This window comes from Phyllostomus discolor, chromosome 11, assembly GCF_004126475.2.
Source record: "Phyllostomus discolor isolate MPI-MPIP mPhyDis1 chromosome 11, mPhyDis1.pri.v3, whole genome shotgun sequence".
Lineage (NCBI taxonomy): Eukaryota > Metazoa > Chordata > Mammalia > Chiroptera > Phyllostomidae > Phyllostomus > Phyllostomus discolor.
The window spans coordinates 67,266,465-67,286,514 of record NC_040913.2 but is presented as its reverse complement, the minus strand read 5'-3'; the positions used below and the strand labels follow the sequence as shown (position 1 = coordinate 67,286,514).

At 51.3% G+C, this 20,050-nt stretch overlaps 1 protein-coding gene across 1 annotated transcript; it reads right to left on the bottom strand.

Annotated features, from left to right (window-relative positions):
- Window positions 1-147: 147 nt before the first annotated feature.
- GRK1 (G protein-coupled receptor kinase 1) lies at window positions 148-12,305 on the bottom strand. Its single transcript, XM_028526952.2, has 7 exons — window positions 11,247-12,305; window positions 9,267-9,394; window positions 8,848-9,005; window positions 7,913-7,996; window positions 4,014-4,138; window positions 2,025-2,226; window positions 148-705 (listed from the first exon to the last, which is right to left on the bottom strand). Exons 1-7 carry the CDS (start codon window positions 11,943-11,945, stop codon window positions 407-409), a joined length of 1,695 nt encoding a protein of 564 aa, XP_028382753.1. The 5' UTR covers window positions 11,946-12,305; the 3' UTR covers window positions 148-406.
- Between the last annotated feature and the right edge of the window lie 7,745 nt (window positions 12,306-20,050).

Genomic DNA, 20,050 nt, shown 5'->3' with positions numbered 1-20,050 from the left:
ATGGGGCACTTGGGAGTCACACTTAAGGTGCCAGGAAACCCAAACCGAGCATTCTCTCATCCGAGCAGCTGTTTGCCCGGCCGCCCAACACCAATGCCAACTTGCATGTCCACACGAGAGCCTGGACAGGCAGGCGTTGTTGGTGTACTCTGTCTGGGAGCCATTGCTGTGTATTTCTTTGAGTGACATGGGACAAAAGAAGTGGACTATTTACAAGCTGGAGCTCCTGACCCCCGGGGCTGGGAAGCCTGGTGGCTCTGGGCCTCCCATCTCCTGACCCAGCTGTGAGCAGCGCAGCAACATCAGCAGCCTGGCCCAGGGAGCTGCCTGTCACCACGGTGGGCTCTCCGGCACACGAAGCCGTGTTCATCCGTGCCAGCTGCGGGAGGCACCCCTTCCTCCACATCTAGGAAAGCAGACACATCCCTGACTTGGAGGAGGGGGCAGCGTCCTCCACGGTGCTCCCCGTCATGTCGTCGGGCATCTGCCCGTCGGCTCGCCACACGTTCAGCTCCCCAAAGGTGCCCGTCTCGATCATCTCCTCCTGCCAGGGAATGGAGCAGTTGCCGGTGGCAAATTCCTGGAAGAACTCTGTATCCGCTTTGTCAAAGACCACACCCTTGACCGTGGAAAAGGCCCCTACGTCCTGGATGTTCTTTGCATAGACAGTTCTGGAGTCTGGGATGAAGGGGGGTATCAGCATCCCTGACGGAGGACAGAAAACACAGATGTGAAATGACGCACAATGTTAGGAAACAGCCACCTGCCAAGGAATCCTCCCCGCTGGGCGAGCGGGGCCACGGCCTTGCCACCGCCCTTCCTGGATGGCTGTCAGGGCTGCTAACATGAAATTCAGCACACCTGGGGGGGTCCTGGGCCTCTCCTACGGCCCCAGCATGGAGGACGGTGTGTTCTCATCTCACACCGCCACAGGTACCAGCAGTGCGACCCTAGACACACGCCCTCCTGCCAGCCTCCCCCAGGAACCGCCGTCTGCCAATCGGACACCCGACACCTGACACGCTCAGAGCTGAACTCTGAGCTCTTTGTCTCTCCAGAGCAGCTCTTTTCTCTGACCTGCTCAGGGGCCATGGATTCTCTAGTCGCCAGACACAGATCTTCGGTCACCCAGGACCCCCACCTAGACGGACCCTGCCTTCCTCTCACCCTCACCCCATCCCTCCTCTCGGCTCACGGTCCCCGGCTGGCCAAACCGTTGCAGTGACCTAAGGGCTGACTTCCTGGCTGCAGCTTCTCCCGGTTCTGACTTCTCAGGGCTGTGTAACCTCTCCGTACCCCCGGCCCACCTGGAGAGCTCTCCTGGCGGATGGAGCCCATCGTCAGGTCATCCCAGAGCCGCCTCTGCTCTGACCCTTCCCTGCACAAGTGACTTCCCTTACTGAGGCATCTGCTACTCACTGCCCTGTCAGCCTGGGGCTCCTGCCACCTAGTCACATGTTTACGCATCCCAGCTGTAAGCTTGGGATGTGTGGCTGTGTCCCACCCTTCTCTCCCACAGACACATGCACGTGAGTGCACACATACTATCTCACGCATGACACTTGATAACAAGTGCTGGTTGAATGAATGAATGAATGGGTGGATGGATGAATGGATGTCTCCCAAGCAGATGGCTTCGATCAGTCCTGCCCTGACGGGGATCCGGGGCTCCAGGAAAGAACAGGGTGTGGAAATGCAGAACAGCAGATCTGGGTCAAAAGTAAGCCAGCATGTTCCCTGCCTCTCATCCGACCTTTTCTGACCTCTGGCAGATTTCCCAAAAAGCCTAATCCATCAGTAGCCAGTCCGGGGGTGTGTGGGGAATGAACAGAGTGCTAGAGGGTGGAGGCTTACCAGGGGGCAAGAGGGCAGCTACCCGAGGAGTAGCAACCAGGTGTCCCTGCTCTGCTGACACTGAGCTAAGCCTGGACAATACCAACAGGGCGGGTGGGTCAAGCAAGAGCCACCCAGCAGACCCATACCCTGTGGGCCCCAGACCCAAAGGCGTGCTGTGCTGACAGTACCAGCCTCCAGCTGTCTCCAGTTAATGTCTTTAAAGAGGGGGTTGACGCGGAGCCCATCGCAAGTCCCGTCTCTGAACCCCAGACGCTTCTCCGGGTCCTTCTCCAGCAGCGCCTCACAGAAGTCCTTGCTGGCCTGGCTGAACTTGTCTGTGTACTTGACCGCCTCCGAGAGGATCCTGTGTTTGAGCTCCTTGTTCTCCACCTGCACAGTGGGACGCACATCATGTGAAACCCTTGCCAAACCCACCAGTGTCACCAGAGCTGGCACCTGGGGCTCTAGGAGATGGGGCAGCCCCTGTTGGTGCCCAGGATGGGCCAGGGCTCTTCCCAGAAAGAAGCCGGCCCCTCATTCACATGGAGGCAGAGGTCATGGGAACCTGAGCGTGCTCCCCTCCCCAGCATGGTGGCAATTAAAGGGCTTAATAGCTCAGGTGGGAGGAGAGGAACCCTAAAGGTGCTGGCCAAAGTTGGGGTGCGGGGTAGCTCAGGGAACCCTGGTTGACACCCTGGCACCTTATATATAACCACTCCTTAGCTAGCTGAGGAAAAAAAGAACAACAAAAATAGAAAGTCAACTTTGGACACCAGAGCTGGCAGAGAGGTCTTCTAACTGGACAGAACCCGGGGGATGCATCTGTTCCTCCCCGCTGTGAGTCAGCTTCACAGAGCACAGCTGACCCTCCACAAAGCTCCACCTTCGGCAACCCGAGCAGAGGGTTGCGATCAGTCTGCAGAGGCCCCCCACAACTCCCCCAAAGTCCCCTTGCCCTCTGCGGCCCGCCTCCGCCTCAGGCAAACACTGACCTGCCTCTCACAATAGAAAGCTTTCCTAAAATTTCCTGCAGTGAAATCATCCAGAGTTACCCTTCTGTCTGGCTTCTCTCATTGACTAACGATTCTGAGGCCTGTTTGTGTTGTGGGTGTATTGACACTCCCTCCTTCCTGTCGCTGTGGAGCCGGGCTCCACAGTACTGACGGACCGCGGTTGGTTCGCTGTGGGCATTGCACAGAAGCTTGTGTACATCTGGCCATGCTTACATGCACACAGAAAACAGGGCTCTGGCTGGGGCCGAGGGGCCAGCGAGGGCTCTGAGGTGAGAGCGGGGAGCTCCTACCATGGCCCTCACTGTTTCGTCTCATTTTGCTCTTCTGAGCTGTTGGAAGTCAGGAGAGGGAACTGACTTCCTAGAGTTCGAGCTGCCATTGCAAAGACACAGTGCCCTGGTGTGTCAGTTGCATGAGGGCTCTTTGCTCTTAGGAGACTGGAGACTTAGTTTGTTCCTGCAACTGATGTAGGGGGATGGGATTGGGGCCAAAATGAGACACACCAGGATGTCCAGGCAGAAGGAAGTGACGGGCGTGGCACCCGTCAGCCTGAGGTGGGTGGGTCAGGTGCTGTGTCTGAAGACTGCAGTTCACCCCCGGCCCCTGGAGGTGCCTCCTTTCTCCCCCTCCCCCACCCCCGCCTCCTCACTCCCAGGCTATGGAGATGCCCCAGGCAGACAGCACGGGAAAGGAACTCGGAGGGTGGGAGGCCATGGTCAGGGCACAGCATGGGATGTCCACTGTCCTCCGGGACATTCCAAAGAACTGCTGTGCTGTGTGGTGCCTGGCGTGGGGCCTGCGGCATCTTAGCATCAGAGGAGAGCATTCTTAGTATTCGTCTGCTGTGAAGAGCTCGAAGGCCGTCAAAGGGACCCGGGCGGCTCAGTGAGGCAGGGGGAGGGGTGCTGGGTGTCCCTCATGGGGGTGTGTTTGAGAAGGCTCCGGCATCTCTCGTCTCATCTCTGGGGCAACACTCCTCAGTGTCAGGAGCTACACGACATGAAATCTCTGTGTCCCCTCTCTCCTGCTCATGAAGGACCTGCCACGAGAAGCCTAGTGCTCCAGATTTAAGCTGCATGACACCTGCTCCTATGATACCCCAACCAACGGGGAGAGTCACCTTGGGACAGCCGCAGGGTCACCGACTAGCCCACCTGGTCCTACCTTCTCTCCCCGGGCTCGGAAGGGTCCTCTGGCCGCGATCATCTCATACAGCGTGACACCCAGGGCAAAGTAATCCACGGAAAAGTCGTACTCCTCACCCCGCAAGAGCTCGGGGGCCATGAAACCTGCCAGGCAGGAGCACAGTGAGGACTCAGAGGGGCAGCTGCATGGCGGCAATCACAGAACCCATGCTTCCAGGTGTGCATGCTGCGGGGGTCTTGCATGTGACACTTGGGGCAGAAAATCCTATGATGGGGCTGCTGCATCCCTGGCCTCCACCCACCAGTCAGTGCCTGCTCCCCCAAGTGTGACAACCAGAATGTGTCCAGACATCACCGAGTGTCTCCTAGCAGCAAATTGCCCCTTGGTGGAGAAGCACCTCCCTGTGCATATGGTGTGAAGCCTGGTGTCCCCTCAGGCACACCGTGACAGACAGAGCGGTGGTTCTTGCTGGCCTCCCAGGTATGCATGTGACCTGTGTGGTCGGGAGGGTTGCAGAGACAGGCACTACACGATGCTTCCCTAAAGGGCACAGAAGGACAGATTTAAGCCTCCAAAGATGGACGGGGAGGGGGTTGTCCCAAGAGCCACACTGGAGGCGGAAGCTGAGGGGTGCCAGCCAAGGCCGGGCTGTCCCACTCAGTGAGGCCTTGCTCTCAACTGCTGTGAATTCGGGTATCGGCGCCCTTTAGTGGCACTTATTCTAGCTGACGCCCATTGCGTGCGTGCTGTGTGGCAGGGGAAGGTGCACAGTGAGCTCATTTAATCCTGCTGACACCCAGGGGGGCCATCACTTTTCCCTGTTATTCGGAAACTAACTCGTCCATGATGACGTGGATTGTAGGAAACAGAGACAATCTGGCCCAGGCATCTGAGCTTTGAACCGCTACGTTGTCCTTGGTATGGTAGCTAAACCTACTATTATTCCACCTAATGATCCTTCTGCAACTTGGCTTTCATTTGCAGCAAAATTTTTCAGGCACATAAAGCATTAGCTAGTTCCACAGGACCTGTTTCTAAAAATAACAGCGCCCTGACCCTCCTCCTCCACCTCATCCCCATCTCAGACTCCTTCTGGCTGGTTATTTTGGAATTAGTATCCACACGTCTAAGTGACATGTTTATGTTGCTGGTTTTGCAGCTCCCACAAGGGCTTCCTCAGCTGACTCCTCGCCCGGGCAGCTGAGGGGTCTGTTCCTCTCTCCTCCGCCACCCTGCCCACCCTTCTCCCTCGTCCCTCTCCTGACAGTCATCTGGCTGGTCGGCTCTTGGCTGCCCCTATTCCCCACTGAACCAAAAACTCAGGCCCAGTTATGTCTCCTTTCTGACATGTTTTTACAGGTTTCCACAGATTACCTTATCTTTTCTTTCCTTTGCTTCATTCTCGATGTTCTTACCATCAATTTGACCCTAAATTCTCTGACTATTCTCTAATACCTGTCATGTTCTGATATATTAAATATTTTATCAACTTCATCCTCATCGGACAGCCTTCTGGAACCTTCTGACCTGCCCTAATATGGATTCTGGTGTGCAGCCCTCGGCCTAGAATCTCCCTGTCACCGTGAAACCCTTTGTCTGCCTCTGTGTCCTCTTTCCTGGATGCTCTGCCTGTCGGTTGAGTCCCTTATTTTGGCCAAGTAGCTTTCTGAGGACAGGTGCTGAAGTAAGCTTTTGAGAATGTTTGTAGCTGAAACTACCTTATTTTGCCTTAATACCTAACTGATAGTTTGACTGGGTATAAAATTCCAGGTGGGAAATCATTTTCTCTCTTATTTTTAAGACATTTTTCCATTGTCCTCTCACTTACAGTACTGCCCATGTGTGATAATTACAGCCCTTTTATGGGGGAGGAAGTGTGAGCCCCTTCCCCAAGGTCACAAAAATAGATGGTCTTGGAGCCTGATGCCCGCCCCACCCTGTGCAGCCCCGTGTTGGGTCCATGAGACTAAATACCATGCAGTCCGACTCATATGCTCCTAATCACGAGCTTTATGCCTCTGCCTTAGGTAGAGGGTGCCATGTTCAGCAAAGCAAGTAAGAACTTGTCAGATGTCTGTGCCTGGCTGGTTCCAGCCTCCAGGAGCTGGTCAGATGCCCACCATTACCTCATCTGGTCCCGCACCAGGTCTGTGCCATAGGTAAGGTACTGGGGCCAGGTGCTGAGCTCTACATGTTGAAGGTCAGCAAGATTTAGGCCTCCACTCCCTAACTGCCCCCGTGTAGAGGCCAGATCAGCCCATGGGAAGGCCAGTCTCTAGGGCCACTCCCTGGGGCTAGGGCAGGTGTTACAAGCTGGGCACTGGCTACTGTGCTTCGATGACTTTAGGCATTCTGAGGTAGGCAAAGCTGGTCATGCCCATTTTGGTTCTGATTTTTCCTTATCCTCAGTGTACCCGTGCTGTGCTCATGGTGAGTGTCCGAGAGGGAGATGTGCTCCGCAGCACTGGCCACGCTGATGTGACTGCAGATCACTTCTCCCCCAAGGGGTAACACGAGTCAAACTCCAAAGAACCTCCTGGCCCTGAATGCACCTTTGTAAGTTCTGCTTTTCAGGGAACTACACTGTTGTCCAGGCTATTCAGACTCCTTGAAAGAGGTGTGTTCAATGAACCACAACATCTAAGTGAAAATGGGGCCTGAGAAACAGGCCAGTCAGACCACAGGGGTACAATCACCTCCTGTGACAAGTAACTCAGTGGCACCTCTAGTCTGTCCCACCCAACTCAGTCCCAAATGATGCATCTTTCTGTATCCGTGGCCCCTGAGGCAAAGCAAGAGCCAACAGCAAGAGTTTGTTGTTTGAATGATTGACTGACTGAATGAATGAATGAATGAAATGAATGCATGCTACCTCAGTTTAGTTACTAATTCTTCCATATGTTTACTCATCTCCCCCTCCTGTCCAGAAACTCACTGGGGACAAAGAGCATGCCTTCTGTGTCTTAGGCATATCCCACTGGGCTGCACAGCACTAGCCAAGGTGAGCCCCCTGTTTACGGCTGACTGCAGAGGCTCAGAGGCCCTGGTTCTAGGTGGAGCCTAGGGCTGGCATGGTGCAGAGGGGCTAAAGAAGAAGGATCCAGAGGCAGCCCCCTGTGGCTCTGCTGGGTGCCCCAGCCTTCTAAGTTACTCTGACTTCAGCCTCTGCTGCAGCTGTTTGAGGGTCACACCCTGCACCCAAACCCAGATGCTCAGAGCCACGCCTGCACGCACCCTTCAAGAGAACCACACACCTGGAAAGCTTTGTCCCTCTGTTCCAAGTACAGCTGCAAGTTGGCTCCATGGCCACAGCAAGGTCTATGCGGCCCTCTGGTGGCCAACAGGGCCCTTGCACACGGCACAAACAAGGTCAGGCGATATCCTTGAGGGTCAAACTACTTCACATCCTGGCTTTGGAGTTTTCTGGGGCTTTCCCCTAATGATCTGAATCACCCTGAAATATGTGAGTGGCGTTTCCACTCACAGACTCATGCAAGGAATAGAACTTCACAGACTTTGGCTGAGGATCTAGAAAATTCAAGATTGGACCTCTCCCTAAATGAAGCCACAGATGAGGGTGGTGCACACTTTGGTGACAGGTACACCCTCCTGACCCCCCAAAAGCCCAGAGCCCAAAGATTGAGAGGATTCTGCAACACAAAACAAGAAAACCACTGAAAACCTTCATCACAGAAGGTGCCGCATGTTAAAACTGACAGTGACTTTTCAGGGGAGAGGTCACACCTGCAGCAGGTCAGGCTCCTGCCGCAGCTGTGCTAGCCCACCAGCCAGCCCAGTCCTTCCCCCCAGCCCTCACCATGCCACCTGCCCCGGGCCATGGGGACCCTGCAGAAGCCCTGAGGACTCACTCCTCCTCCTGAGAAAGGCGACTCCCATCCTTGCTCTCAGGACCTTACCTGGGGTCCCTGCATAGCCCTTGGTCTTGGTCTGCCCTTCCTTCAGCTCCACAGCCAGCCCAAGGTCAGAGATTCGGACATTGCCTGAAAAGCAAACATGGGGGACGGTCACATGCGGCTCCAGCAACAAAGGTGTCTGGTGTTTCTGGGGCTCATGGGAGCCAAGAGCCAGCCTCTGCACACATGCCCACACACGTGTACGCACACATGTTCATGAGTGCTCTCAAGTGCACACACTCATGCGCATGTGCTGGCACACACACGTGCGCATTCACACACTCACATGCACACTCCAGGGGCTGGGGGGATGAGGTCTCAGCACCCAGGTTTCCTGCTCCCCAGACAGACCACAATGGGACTGAGGGGTCCCACAGCACCTGAAACCTGAATTTGGAGCATAACCCACCCAGGTTCAGTTTTCCCCTCTGCTCTCTCTTCCCCAAACTCTGCAACAGTCTTTGGTGATGCCCATTCGTGTGTGCGACTTGGTGGCAGAAAGGGAGGAAAATCTAAAGGGACGTAAGGGAAACCTAAATCTCTGCTTATTTTCCAGTAAGAATCCCAATTTGACTTCACAGAGGGGGCAGAAAGAAGAGTGACTGAGAGAGAATTTGGCCATAAAATATTAACTGTTTGCAAATAGTCTCAGACACTATAGACATCCTGGATTAACTCCTTGTAACTCTAGGTGCCTCTTTACCTCACCAAATTTCATCAAATCCGGCCAAAAATCTGCATTTGGAGATAATGCCATTCTATTGCAAAATGGCTAAGGGAGTGATAAACAAATTTCAAAAGCGTCCTAGTGCCACTCAAAGCATTGACAAGCACTTGCCAAAACCAGCCCACCCCCTACAGATGACCTGTGGGCCACCATGTCCAGCTGGGCAAGGGGAGGGGGAGGGGAGGCCAGGGAGGGAGGGCGGCCGCCTCACCTTCGTTGTCCAGGAGCACGTTCTCGGGCTTGAGGTCCCGGTAGACGATGGCCCTCTGGTGCAGGTGCTCCAGGCCGCTGATGATCTGGGCCGTGTAGAAGACGGCGCGCGGCTCCTGGAAGCCAGGGTTGTCCTCGTCCACATTGTAGATGTGGTACCTGGAGGCAGACTATGCAGAGGCCTGTGCTGTTCTGGCCCAACCACCACAGCGTGACCTCGGCGTGGATGGCAGTGCCATCTTGGGAAAGCAGGGGGTGACTCGCGATCCCCAGTTGGGTCAGTGAGGTGTCTGGTCATCTGGGGCCTCAGTGTTTTTAGCCTGGAGGACCTGCTGGGCCCCAGAGACCCCCTTCCCAAGCTGGGCTGCACGAGCCCTCCTGTCCCAGCTCCCGGGCGGAAGAGGGGAGGGACCCATTCACCTTAAGTCGCCGCCGTTCATGATGGTCATCACCAGACAGAGGTCAGTTTTGGTTTCAAACGCATAGGCCAGAGAGACTATAAACCTGCTGTGTACTTTCGCTAGAATCTTCTTCTCTACCATAGCACCCTGAAAAGCAAGACGTCGAAAAGGTACCCAGGCTTAGGCAGGGACGTGACACTGCCATAAAAAAAATGAGTTTTGCAAACCAGAAAACGTTCTGATAAACTAGAAACAGAATCACAAATATGTTTTAAGAGTAGTTTGCTCTCTGGCCGGTGTGGCTCTGTGACTTAGGTGTCATCCCACAAAGCAAAAGGTCGCCAGTTTGATTCCCGGTCAGGGCACATGTCTGGGTTGTGGGTTCAGTCCCCTGGTGGGGCACCTACAAGAGGCAGCCAATCTATGTTTCCCTCCCTCTCTTTCTCTGCCCCCTGCCCCCACTTACCCTCTCTCTAAAAATAAATAAATAAAATCTTTTTTAAAGTGGTCTGCACAAAGCAATTGCAAATAACTTAAACACACATACAAATTAGCCATGTACAGAGGACTTCGGGTCTCCTGCAGCCTCCAGCAGGGGGCCTCCAGCCCACCGGCCTTACAAACGTCGGGTGAGGGAGCCAGCCCGGGTGCCTGTCCGCTGCGGCTTCCCTCCCCATCCTTCCTTACGTCTAACCCATCGTCCTGCGGAGACCTCAGCCCGTTCCTCCCTGCCAGGCCTCTGAACAGAGGACAGCTGAGGTCCCAAGCCACCCTGCATCTCTGTTCATTTTCTATCTTTGTTTTTAAAAACTCATGATACCCATTTAATGTGTTTTTAAAAGTGTGCTTGGAAAAGAAAAGTAGAATCCCTTTCTGAAGGAGGAATTCTTGGTGTGGGAAGAGTCCTCTTTCTAGCCAACTGCATGAGAAGATTTTGGGTTGGTTTTACTTTGTATTAAGTTCAACGAGGGTCCTGAACTTGGGAGAGAAGAGACTGCTGGGCTCTCATTGTTGGACTAAAATCATAGGCTAACAGCTGAGAGGGAGGAACAACTGCTTCCCTCGAAGTCCCAGAAGGGAGCATCATCCAGGAGCCCTGGGGGGAGGGGCGGGGTGGTGCTCCGTGGCAGCTGATGTTTGCCCCAAAAAGCTGTGTTTGCCCCCAACGCAATCTGCACCTGGGCAGCGGGAAGGCACAAAGAGCATGCAGGACCGAGCGTGCAGCCAGGAGACGAGCTCCCAAGACAGTAAGCAGCTTTGGCTGATCCTGCCTAGACGAGTCTGAAGCCAGTTAAAGAGTGGCCCCCACAACGACCACCTGTCTGTGCCTCCATTCACCCCCCCGTCCCCGAAAAATGGTTGTGCTCAGGGAACAGCCTACACCCAGCATCACTGACAGGCTTGGCCTCTTGTAAAAGGCAGGCACCAGCCCTGGCTAGGTTCCCTGTGCACTCTCCATCACAGTAAAGCCAGGGCTTGCGAAAGTTCCAGGATTTCAGAGTAAAGAGAGCACAATCCCCCAACACTGCTACTGAGTTCTGTGGTGTTGGTGGAAACCAAGGATGACAGAATGTGGGGTGTCATCCACACCAACAAATACAAAGGCCACTTTCCAAGGACGGACGTCAGCACATCTGTTTGTGTGCAGAGCATGAGGCTGATCGTTAAGAGCAGCTGGACAAACTGCGCCACGGGCTGGGAGGACCGCAGAGGCCACACACCGTGTCCTTTGCTAGGGCGCTCCGGCCAGGCACACGGCTGCTGTGCACAGATGGGACTAACGCAGGCCAAGCGGACTCAGATGAACCAGAAACCAGCCAATGGCTGCACAGCAGGAGGGGCTCTGCGTCCAGATGGTAAGATGAGCCAGCCAGCCAGGCGAGGGGCACCGTGCTGGGCTGGAAGGAGCACCTGAGGACTGTCCCAGCCCGTTGAACCCACCCGCCTGCCTGCCAGATCTAAGAGCGTGCCCCCCACTGTGCACAACCGTGCTGCCCACCTGGTACCCCTTCCTTTTCTTCAGTCTCTTCTTGTTCAGCTTTTTGCATGCGTACATCTTGCCAGTCGCCTTCATCTGGCAGGCCGACACCTCGCCAAAGCCACCTTTGCCCAGCACCCTGAAGTCCAGGAACCAGTCCTCCCCCATGGGTTGGGCCTCCAGCCACTTCCACTGCAGGAACCTCTGGAAGTGCAGGCTGCCCAGGTACTCTTGGAACGGGGCCTGGCTCAGGTAGGCCAGGGTGGCCTGCAGGAGGGGCTGGAAGAGCCCATCCCCACTGGCCACGGGCCCCTCCCGGAGCTTCGCCACAGTCCCTTTGTCCAAGAAGCCGCAGAAAAGCTTGGCCTGGGGGTCCAGGTACTCGGCCAGGATGGCCCGGACCTTCTGTGGCCGGAGGTCATCATCTGCCATGTCGTAATCCTCGATGTCCTTCCAGAGCTCCAGGGCCGGCTCGTGCCTCTCGTCGGCCTTCAGGAACTGCTGGAAAAGCCGCTTGCCGATGGGCTGCTCCAGGCACAGATCCTGGAACTCCAGGTCCAGGCCGTCCCGCAGGGCCTCGCACTTGGAGAGCGGCGGCAGCTTGAGCTTGGCCCGGTACTTCTTGTCCCGGGGGGACGGGGCGCTGCTCCCATCGAAGCTGCCCCGGGCGGCGATGAAGGCCGAGTTGGCCACCACCGTCTCCAAGGACCCGAAATCCATCCCAGCGCCCCCCTCCCACCGCTCAGGGCCCAGGGGCCATAGGCTAGCCCTCCAAGCCTGTGTCCAGAGTGGGCCTGACCCGCTGACCTTGGCCTGTGCCCGGTCCCGGCTCTAGGGACAGGAGGCGTCCAGTCCGGTACAAGGACAACTGGGGGCCACACCCGGAGCCCCCGGGAGCCCAGCTGACACAGCTCAGGCTAAATCCCAGCCCGGGGTTACGGAGGGACGCACAGGGAGTCGGACGCGGCAAACAGGTGCCAGAAAAAGAAATCCCCTAAGCCGCTCCCAGAGGATTAGATGGTCTGCCTGCGGGGATCCTTCCTCTGAAACCACTTCTGTCTTGACAAACCCCAGGACCCCCCAGGAGCACCTTGCCAAAGCCCCAGGGGCTCAGAGTCCCTCTGAGCTGCCCTGCCCAGCCCCCTGGCCCCCTGGGCAGCTGGGCGGACTGCCCAGTTGTTTCCTTGAAGGCACATGAGGCCGAACTGAAGGGAGAGGGGGCCCCAAGGGAAACGTGCTCATTTATAAGGATGCCTGGTTCCTTTCCCCAGTATATTTCATTTTTATCTTTAAAAAAAAAAACAGAGGTCAGTTTTTCAGAAGAAAGCCTGCTGTAATAGGAATTTAGAGAGAGAGAGAAATGCAGGGCACAGCTTCCAGGGTGTCTGCCAATGAGACCACTGGCTCTGCGGCCCAACCCATAGGTGAGGGCTGACGCTTGTGCCCACCTGACACTGAGAGCTGCTGTGCTCCTTGTCGTGTGGCTGGCTCTGAGGACCTAGAGTGACCCCGACACCTGCTGAGAGGTCAGCTCTGCACCAGTTCCTTCCCCTCACCTGGGGTTTGCCTGCAAATCCAAAATGCCAAGAGAAGCATTCAGATGAGATTAGGACAGGGAAGCAGGAGACCCACAAGCTACGCTCAGTGCTGAAGCCCCACGTGGGAGTGAAAGGGGGATGAAGAGGCCTGGGACACACCTGGGACACACCTGAAACACACCTGAGGTATACCTAGGACACACCCAGGACTCACTTGGGGTATAACTGGTGTACACCTGTGGCACAACTGAGAAACACCCGAGGCACACCAGGAACATACCTGGGGCACACCTGGGACACATTGGGGTACACCTACAGATGCCAGGACCAACTGAAATGTCAGCTTCATGACATCACAGCCTGGCCTGTTTATTCTAGCATACAGCAGGTGCTCAGCAAATGCATGGGAAAGAATACCAAGGAAGTGAGTAGGAGGTTAGTGTTTCAGAAACAAAGCATGCCTGAGCCAGAAGAGGCCAGGGGACCTCCCAGAGCATCCGTCTCCTCTGAGGTGGGAGGAGAGGAGTGTCTCAGAGAGCGGAGAGATTCTGCCAGTGGCTGCGGGACAGATGGCATCCTCTGTAAGCACCTGGGGAGATGGAAATGAGAACTTGCTAGCTGTGTGGCACTGCCCCCCACCTCCCAACCGAGTGGATGGGTGGTTCCAGCCCATCCACTTAATAGCAGGTAACCTTGTGCCATTCGCTTTAACCTCGTCCTATGAGCTGACCAGATTTCGAATGGGGCCGTGGTGCCCCTGGTGTGTGGTAGAATGGAGCACCTCCCCCGCCATTCCCCATCGTGTGTCCTGGGTCAGTGCTTCCCCACCGTAGCACAGACAAACGCCTGGATTCTTGCTGAAATAAAGATTCTGTTTCAGAGGCCCAGGGGGCAGGTCTCTTACAGGCTCCCAGCTGGTTTAACACTGCCCGTCAGGACCCACTGTGAGAAGCCGGGTCTGAGGAAGGCAGCTCCCACCGAGTCAGCAGCGAGCTACGTTCCGGGAAGCAGAAGTGTTCGGTTAGACAGAGCTGAATGTGTTTCCTGTCACAGGACTTAGTTAGAGACTTTAGAATGAACTTGACTCTCAAAGAGGAGTAAAGTATGGCGATTCCCAAACTTGTATGGTTATTTCAATGTAAACATAACCACATTAAAAGCTATTAGAATTGAACTTTCTATTTGGAAATAATTGTAGATTCGCATGGAGTAACCAGAAATGATCCAGAGAGATCCCTAACGACGACATTTTCCCAAACTACAGCAGAGCATCCCAGATGCTGACCCTGACCCAGTCCACACCCAAAACAGTCCATGCCCCCAAGGACCCCACGTACAGACACACCCACCTCCTCCCCACCCCCACCCCCTCTGCACCCCTGGTCACCACTGATCTGCTTTCCGTTTTTATAATTTTGTCATTGTAACATTCTACGAGTGGAATCAAATAGTACTTAACCGTCTGGAATTGACGGTTTACACTCAGTTTACACTCAGCGTAACTCTCTGGCGATCCATCCAGGTTGTCGTGTGTGCCAGCAGTTCCATGGCGAAGTGGTATTTATTCCACGGTGCGGAGGGGTCACCGCTGGTTTAACCAGCCTTTGCTGAAGGACGTCTGAGTTGTTTCCAGTCTGGGGCTGTTGTGGTGAAGCGGCTAAACATTCATGTACAAATATTTGTGTAAATATAACTTTTCATTTCTCTGAGATTAGTGCCCAGAAGTGGTGTAATTGCTGACTTGTAACTAACTGCGTGTTTAGTTTTTTAAAAACTGGCCAACCGTTTTCCAGAATGGCTGTGCCATATACCTCCCTGCCAACAACAGGAGGTGAGCCAGTTTCTCAGCATCCTCACCGGCATCTGGTGGTGTCGCTGTTTTTTATTTGACTACTCTGATAGGTGTGTCGTGGTATCTCCCTGCGGTTTTAACTTGAGTTTCCCTAATGTCGAGTGACACTGACAACTTTCCACGTGTTTATTTGCCATCTGAAATGTCTCTTTGTGGCTTTCGACCACGTTCTAACTAGATTGTTTGCTTTTTTGTAGTTGAGTTTTGAGTGCTGTTTATCTATCTTAGATACTAATCCTTTGCTGGACTTGTGGTTTCCAAAATACTTCCAGCTGGAGCTTGTCTTTCATCCACTTTGCATGAGCTTTCATGAAACAAAGGCTTTTTTATTTGGGTGAAGTCCCATTGGTCAATTTTTCCTTTTATGAATTGTGCTTTTGATGTCAAGTCTAAGAATTCTGCTTAGCCCTAGATCTTGAAGGTTTCTTCCCATGGTTTTTCAAAAAGTTTTATACTTTTACATTTAAATAAATGATCCATTTTAAGTGAAATTTTTTTTCACAACATGTGAGACTTAGGTCAAAGGGTTTTTTTGGTTTTGTTTTTTTGCCAATAGATGTTCAATTGTTCCAGCAAGGCTCTGTCTTTGCTTCATTAGTTGCTTTGTACCTTTATCAAAAATCTGTTGGGCACATTGGCGTGGGCCTGCTTCCAGGCTTTCTAGTCTGTTCCATTGGTCTCTGTGTCTGTCCCTCCACCAAGGCCACACTGTCTTGATTTCTGTAGCTATTTCTCTCTATATCTGTGAGAAATATTGGTCTATAGTTTTCTTTTGTGTGTTTTTTATCTGATTTTGGTATAAGGGTAATACTAGTCTTATAAAATCAGTTGGAAAATGTTTCTTCTTGTCTATTTTCTAAAAGATATAGTATATAATTTAAAATTCTTCATTAAATGTTTGGCAGAATTCTCCAGTGAAATCATATGGGACCGGCAGTTTCTCTGTTGAGAGATTTTTAATTATGAAATCAATTTCCTAAACAGCTATACAGCTACTCAGATTATCTATTTCAAATTGGGTGAGTCATGTTTTTTGAGGAAATGGTCCATTTCATCTAACTTGTCAAGTTTACACCGAGTTGTGCATCGCACCCCCTCACAGTTTTTTGAGGTCTGCAGGTCTGTGGTGACCACTTGTTTCATTTCTGATATTGGTTACCTGTGTCTTTTCTCTTGCAATAGGTTTGCCAATGTTATTGGTCTTTTCAAAAAACCAGTTCTTTCTTGTTTTACTGATTTTCTCTTGTGCTAATTTCACTGGCTTCTGCTCTCATCTTTTATTTCTTCCTTCTGTTTGCCTTTCCCCTTCTTCTTTTTCTGGGTTTTGAACTGAAAACTTGGATTATTGACTTGAGACTTTTCCTTTTTCCTAGCACATTACTTTAGTGCTATAAGTTTTCTTGTTAATGCTGCTTTAGCTCTGTCCTACAACTTTTGATATATTTTTGTCTTCATTCAGTTCCATGTACTTTTTAAAAATTTTCTCTTGAGACTTCCTTTTTGACTCATACATTATTTAGGAAATGTATTGTTTAATTTTCATGCATTTGGAAATATTCCTGTTATCTTTCTGTTATTAATTACTAGATTGATTCCACTGTAGTTGTAGAGCACATTCTGTACGACTTTCATTTTTTTTTTCAAATTTATTGAGCTTTATTTTATGGCTCAGGATATGGTCTATCTTAATAAACGTTCCATGAACACTTAAAAAGAAAGTGAGTTCTTCTTGGATGGTGGGGTATAAGGCCAATGTCAACGACATTCTGTTGGTTGATGATGTTGTTGAGTTCCGTGTCTGTGCTGATTTTCTCTTTAGTTGTTCTATCAATTGCTGAGAGAGGAATGTTGAAGTCTCTAACTAAAATTATGGATTTGTCTATTTCGCCTTTCTGTTCTATCAGTTTGTTTCACATATCTTTTTAGCTCTCTTGTTTGGTGCACACACATTTAGTATTGCTCTATCTTCTTGGTGGATTGACCATTTATTATTATACAATGGCTATCTCTGGAAATTTTCTCTGCCCCGTCTCCACTATATGATATTAACATAGCCACTCTTACTTTATATGATTAGTATCTGAATTATATATCCTGTTCCATCCTCTCCCATTCAATTTGCCTATATCATTGTATTTGAGGTGAGTTTTTTGTAGATAGCACATGACTGAGTCATTTTTTAATCCATTCTTTTAATTGGCATGCTTAGCCCATTTACACTTAATGTAATTATTGCTATGTTAAGGCTCCAGTCTGCCATTTTTCTGTGTCTTTCTCTTCTTCTGTTTTTTCATTTGTTTTCTTTTCCCTCCCTTTCTGTGGGTTACTTCAATATTTTTTAGACTTCAACTTTAATTTATCTATAGTATTTTTAGTATATCTTTTTGTATAGTTTTTATTCGTTACCATCGATATTGCATTATATATACATAACCTTTCACAATTTATATTGTTGTTTTATCAATTTGAGTGAAGTAAAGAATTCACCTTCTTTCATCCTCTTCTGTTTATAATTGTCTTAATTATTCCATCTACATACATTTAAAATAATATCAGGCAATATTATAATTTTTGCTTCAACCCTCAAACATAAATGGGAAAACTCAAGAAGAAAAGGAAAGCCCAGCCATGACCAGAATGGCTCAGATGGTTGGGCGTCACCCTGCGAGGAGAAAGGCCGCTGGCTCATCTCCCGGTCAGGGTGCCCACTGTCCCGCGGGCCTGGTCCCTGGTTGGGGTGTGTGCAAGAGGCAACAGATCAATGTTTCTCTCACACATCGATGTTTCTCCACCTCCCTACTCCCTCCCTTCCTGTTTCTCTAAAGATAAATACATGAAATCTTAAAAAAAAAAAAAAAAGAGAGAAGAGAAAACAAAAGGAAAGCCTATAGTATTTACTTAGATTTTGCTTACTATTATTTTTTTTTCTTTTCTGGTACTCCAATATTCCTTTTAACATTGTCTTTCTCTTCTGGGAGTTCCTTTTAGCCATCCTTGAGGGTTAGTCTACCGGTGAAAAATTAGCTTTCTTTTTTCTTTATTTGAGAATGTCTTCATTCCCCCTTCATTCTTGAAGGATGTTTTCACCAAATTTGTGATTCTCCATTGACAGGGCTTTTCTTTCAGCACTTGAAAAACACTGCACAACTTCCTTCTGGCCTCTGGTTTCTGATGAGAAATCAGCTGTCATTCAAATGGTTTTTCTCTGGCTGCTGCCTAGATTTGGTGTGCGTCTTTAATTTTGAGAAGTTTAATTATGATTCACCTCAGGGGGGCCTGGTTATCCTGTTTGGGGTTCCGTCCGCTTATCCTTTGAGTAGTTTCCCCCCTTGGCCTCTCATCTCTCTCCTTCCAGGACTCCGGTGGCACAGATGTTGGATCTTTAGTGCGGTCCCCGGCGTCCCTGAGGCTCTGTGACTGTTTTTCCGAGTTTGCTTTCTCTCCATTGCTCAGATCGGGTCATTCCTCTTGCTTTTTTCTTCTACGTCAATGGTTCTCTCCTCTGCCTGCTTCCTTCTGCTGTGGAATCTGTTCTTTGAGCTTTTTCTTTTGGTTAGTGTATTTTTTAATCTAAAATTTCCATCTGGTTCTTCTTTAGATATTCTGTTTCCTTCCTTAAATGTTCTATTTCCTTGCTGTGGCCTTCCCTCTTTTCATTCATTTCATGCATGTTCATAACGGCTCCCTGAAGCGATTTTATTCTGTCTGCTTTAAAATCTGTCAGGTAACTCCAGCATTTCTATCACCTTGACGCTGGCATTCATTGATTTTCTTGTTTTAATTCATTTTGAAATCTTCCTGATTCTTGGTATTATGAGTGATTATCAACTGATATGCAACGTATTCCTATTACTTAATCCTTCAGTTTTAGGGGGCTGTCTCTGACTCCCCTCCAGCAGTGGAAGGGAGTTGGCTCCACCTCATCACTGCCGGGTGGGGGTAGAAGTCCGGGTTGCCCAGCGGGGAGCCTGGGGGGTGCTCCCCACTTGGTTTGGAGCCCACTCTTTACGGCGCATCTGTCCCGTGTGTTCAGCGCACGGCATGAGGAAGCAGCCCTCGGCCAGCGTCCCCCTCCCTGTCTCTCCTCCCTATAGGCACGTGTCCGGAAAGGTCATTTTGATCACATGTGTGCAGTTCAGCACACGCTTTTGTGCTTTGGGAGTTCAGGGACTGAGTGGGGAAGATTTGGTTCGAAGACGTCCAAGGAAGAGTTCATGTTTTGCTTCTTTCAAGAGCGCCTCTCTGCTTCATGGACAAGGGCGGCATTTCTTCCACAGTCAGCAGTTGTTGCACTGATGTTAAGGCCCCGGCACTCGGAGCCCCAGACCCACAGGTGGGGACACCTAGACTGCCACCTAACACCACGCTCTGTTGCTATTGCCCTCAAGTTCCAAAGTTGTCAACGGGAACAGTGTTAAGGAAAATACATAGGCTTGGTCCATTAAAAAATCAGGAGTCCTAGCTAAAATAGTGCAATTCCATCTGAATTTTAGGGTGCTCATTCTGCTGATAAACTCTAAATCATCATAAAGAAAATAGGTAGAATCATGGCTAGAGGGTTTTTGTTTTTCCTTTCATTTGCCTACATGGGAAAACCTAGATGTGACCATAAATAAAATTTCAGATTTTTGTGTACAATACCCATTATTTTAATTGGACTTTGAAGAAAATATTTGGAGAAAGGTCTCACTGGCACATTACATTTGCCTGGCTTCGCCCTTCCAGCTGCAGAGATGACGCCCCAGTGGGCAGGTGCCATGGCCCCAGCTCTGTCTCCAACCACCAGGGCCTCTAAGCCAGTGGCTCTGGTCACACATCAAGATTAATTTGGAGAGGGATGGGGGGTGGCTCAGAGCTCTCTGGAAGCTCAGACCACCTGGGCTCTTGGCTCACTCACTAACTCGGGGTGAGACAAGTACCAGGAGTTTTCAAGGTGGTCCAGGTGACTCCAACGGTCCTCCAGGCCAAGCGTCCCCCCACCCCCCGCTGGACATTGCCGTGGTTCTGTAGCCACAAGTCCGGCCCACTGGGAACTCCCAAGCCCAGTGAGTCCCCCTGAGTCAGAATCTGCATTTCAATTAGATGCCTAAGGTGTGGTGCGCACTCAATTTTGAAAATAACTAGACTTTATAGCTGTGAATTCCCCCATAAATGCAAAAAAGTCTAAAGGGCCCGGCCCCCACCCCGACAGCAGATCGCAGGGCACATCATCCTCGTCATTGACACTGAGCATCAGGTGTGATGGGAGGTGAAGGGACCAGGGAACCCTCTGAACCCTTCCCTCTGGAATGGAACTTCTGGCCCCTTTTACACTCTGGCCTGCTCTCACGCTGTCAGATGCAGTCTCTCCGGTGACAGCACCTGGAGCACTCGTGAGCCCCAGCAACTACAATACCATGACATCGGTCACTTGTCCCCAGCATCTCAGACCCAGA

What these genes read in the sequence shown, in the direction of transcription:
- GRK1 (XM_028526952.2), bottom strand. Translation starts at nt 11,945, where the DNA reads ATGGATTTCGGGTCCTTGGAGACGGTGGTGGCCAACTCGGCCTTCATC. An exon ending in ATGAACGGCGGCGACTTAAG is followed by an intron (nt 9,006 to 9,266) that starts GTGAATGGGTCC and finishes GTCTGCCTCCAG; the next exon opens with GTACCACATCTACAATGTGG. An exon ending in CGTGCTCCTGGACAACGAAG is followed by an intron (nt 7,997 to 8,847) that starts GTGAGGCGGCCG and finishes TTTGCTTTTCAG; the next exon opens with GCAATGTCCGAATCTCTGAC.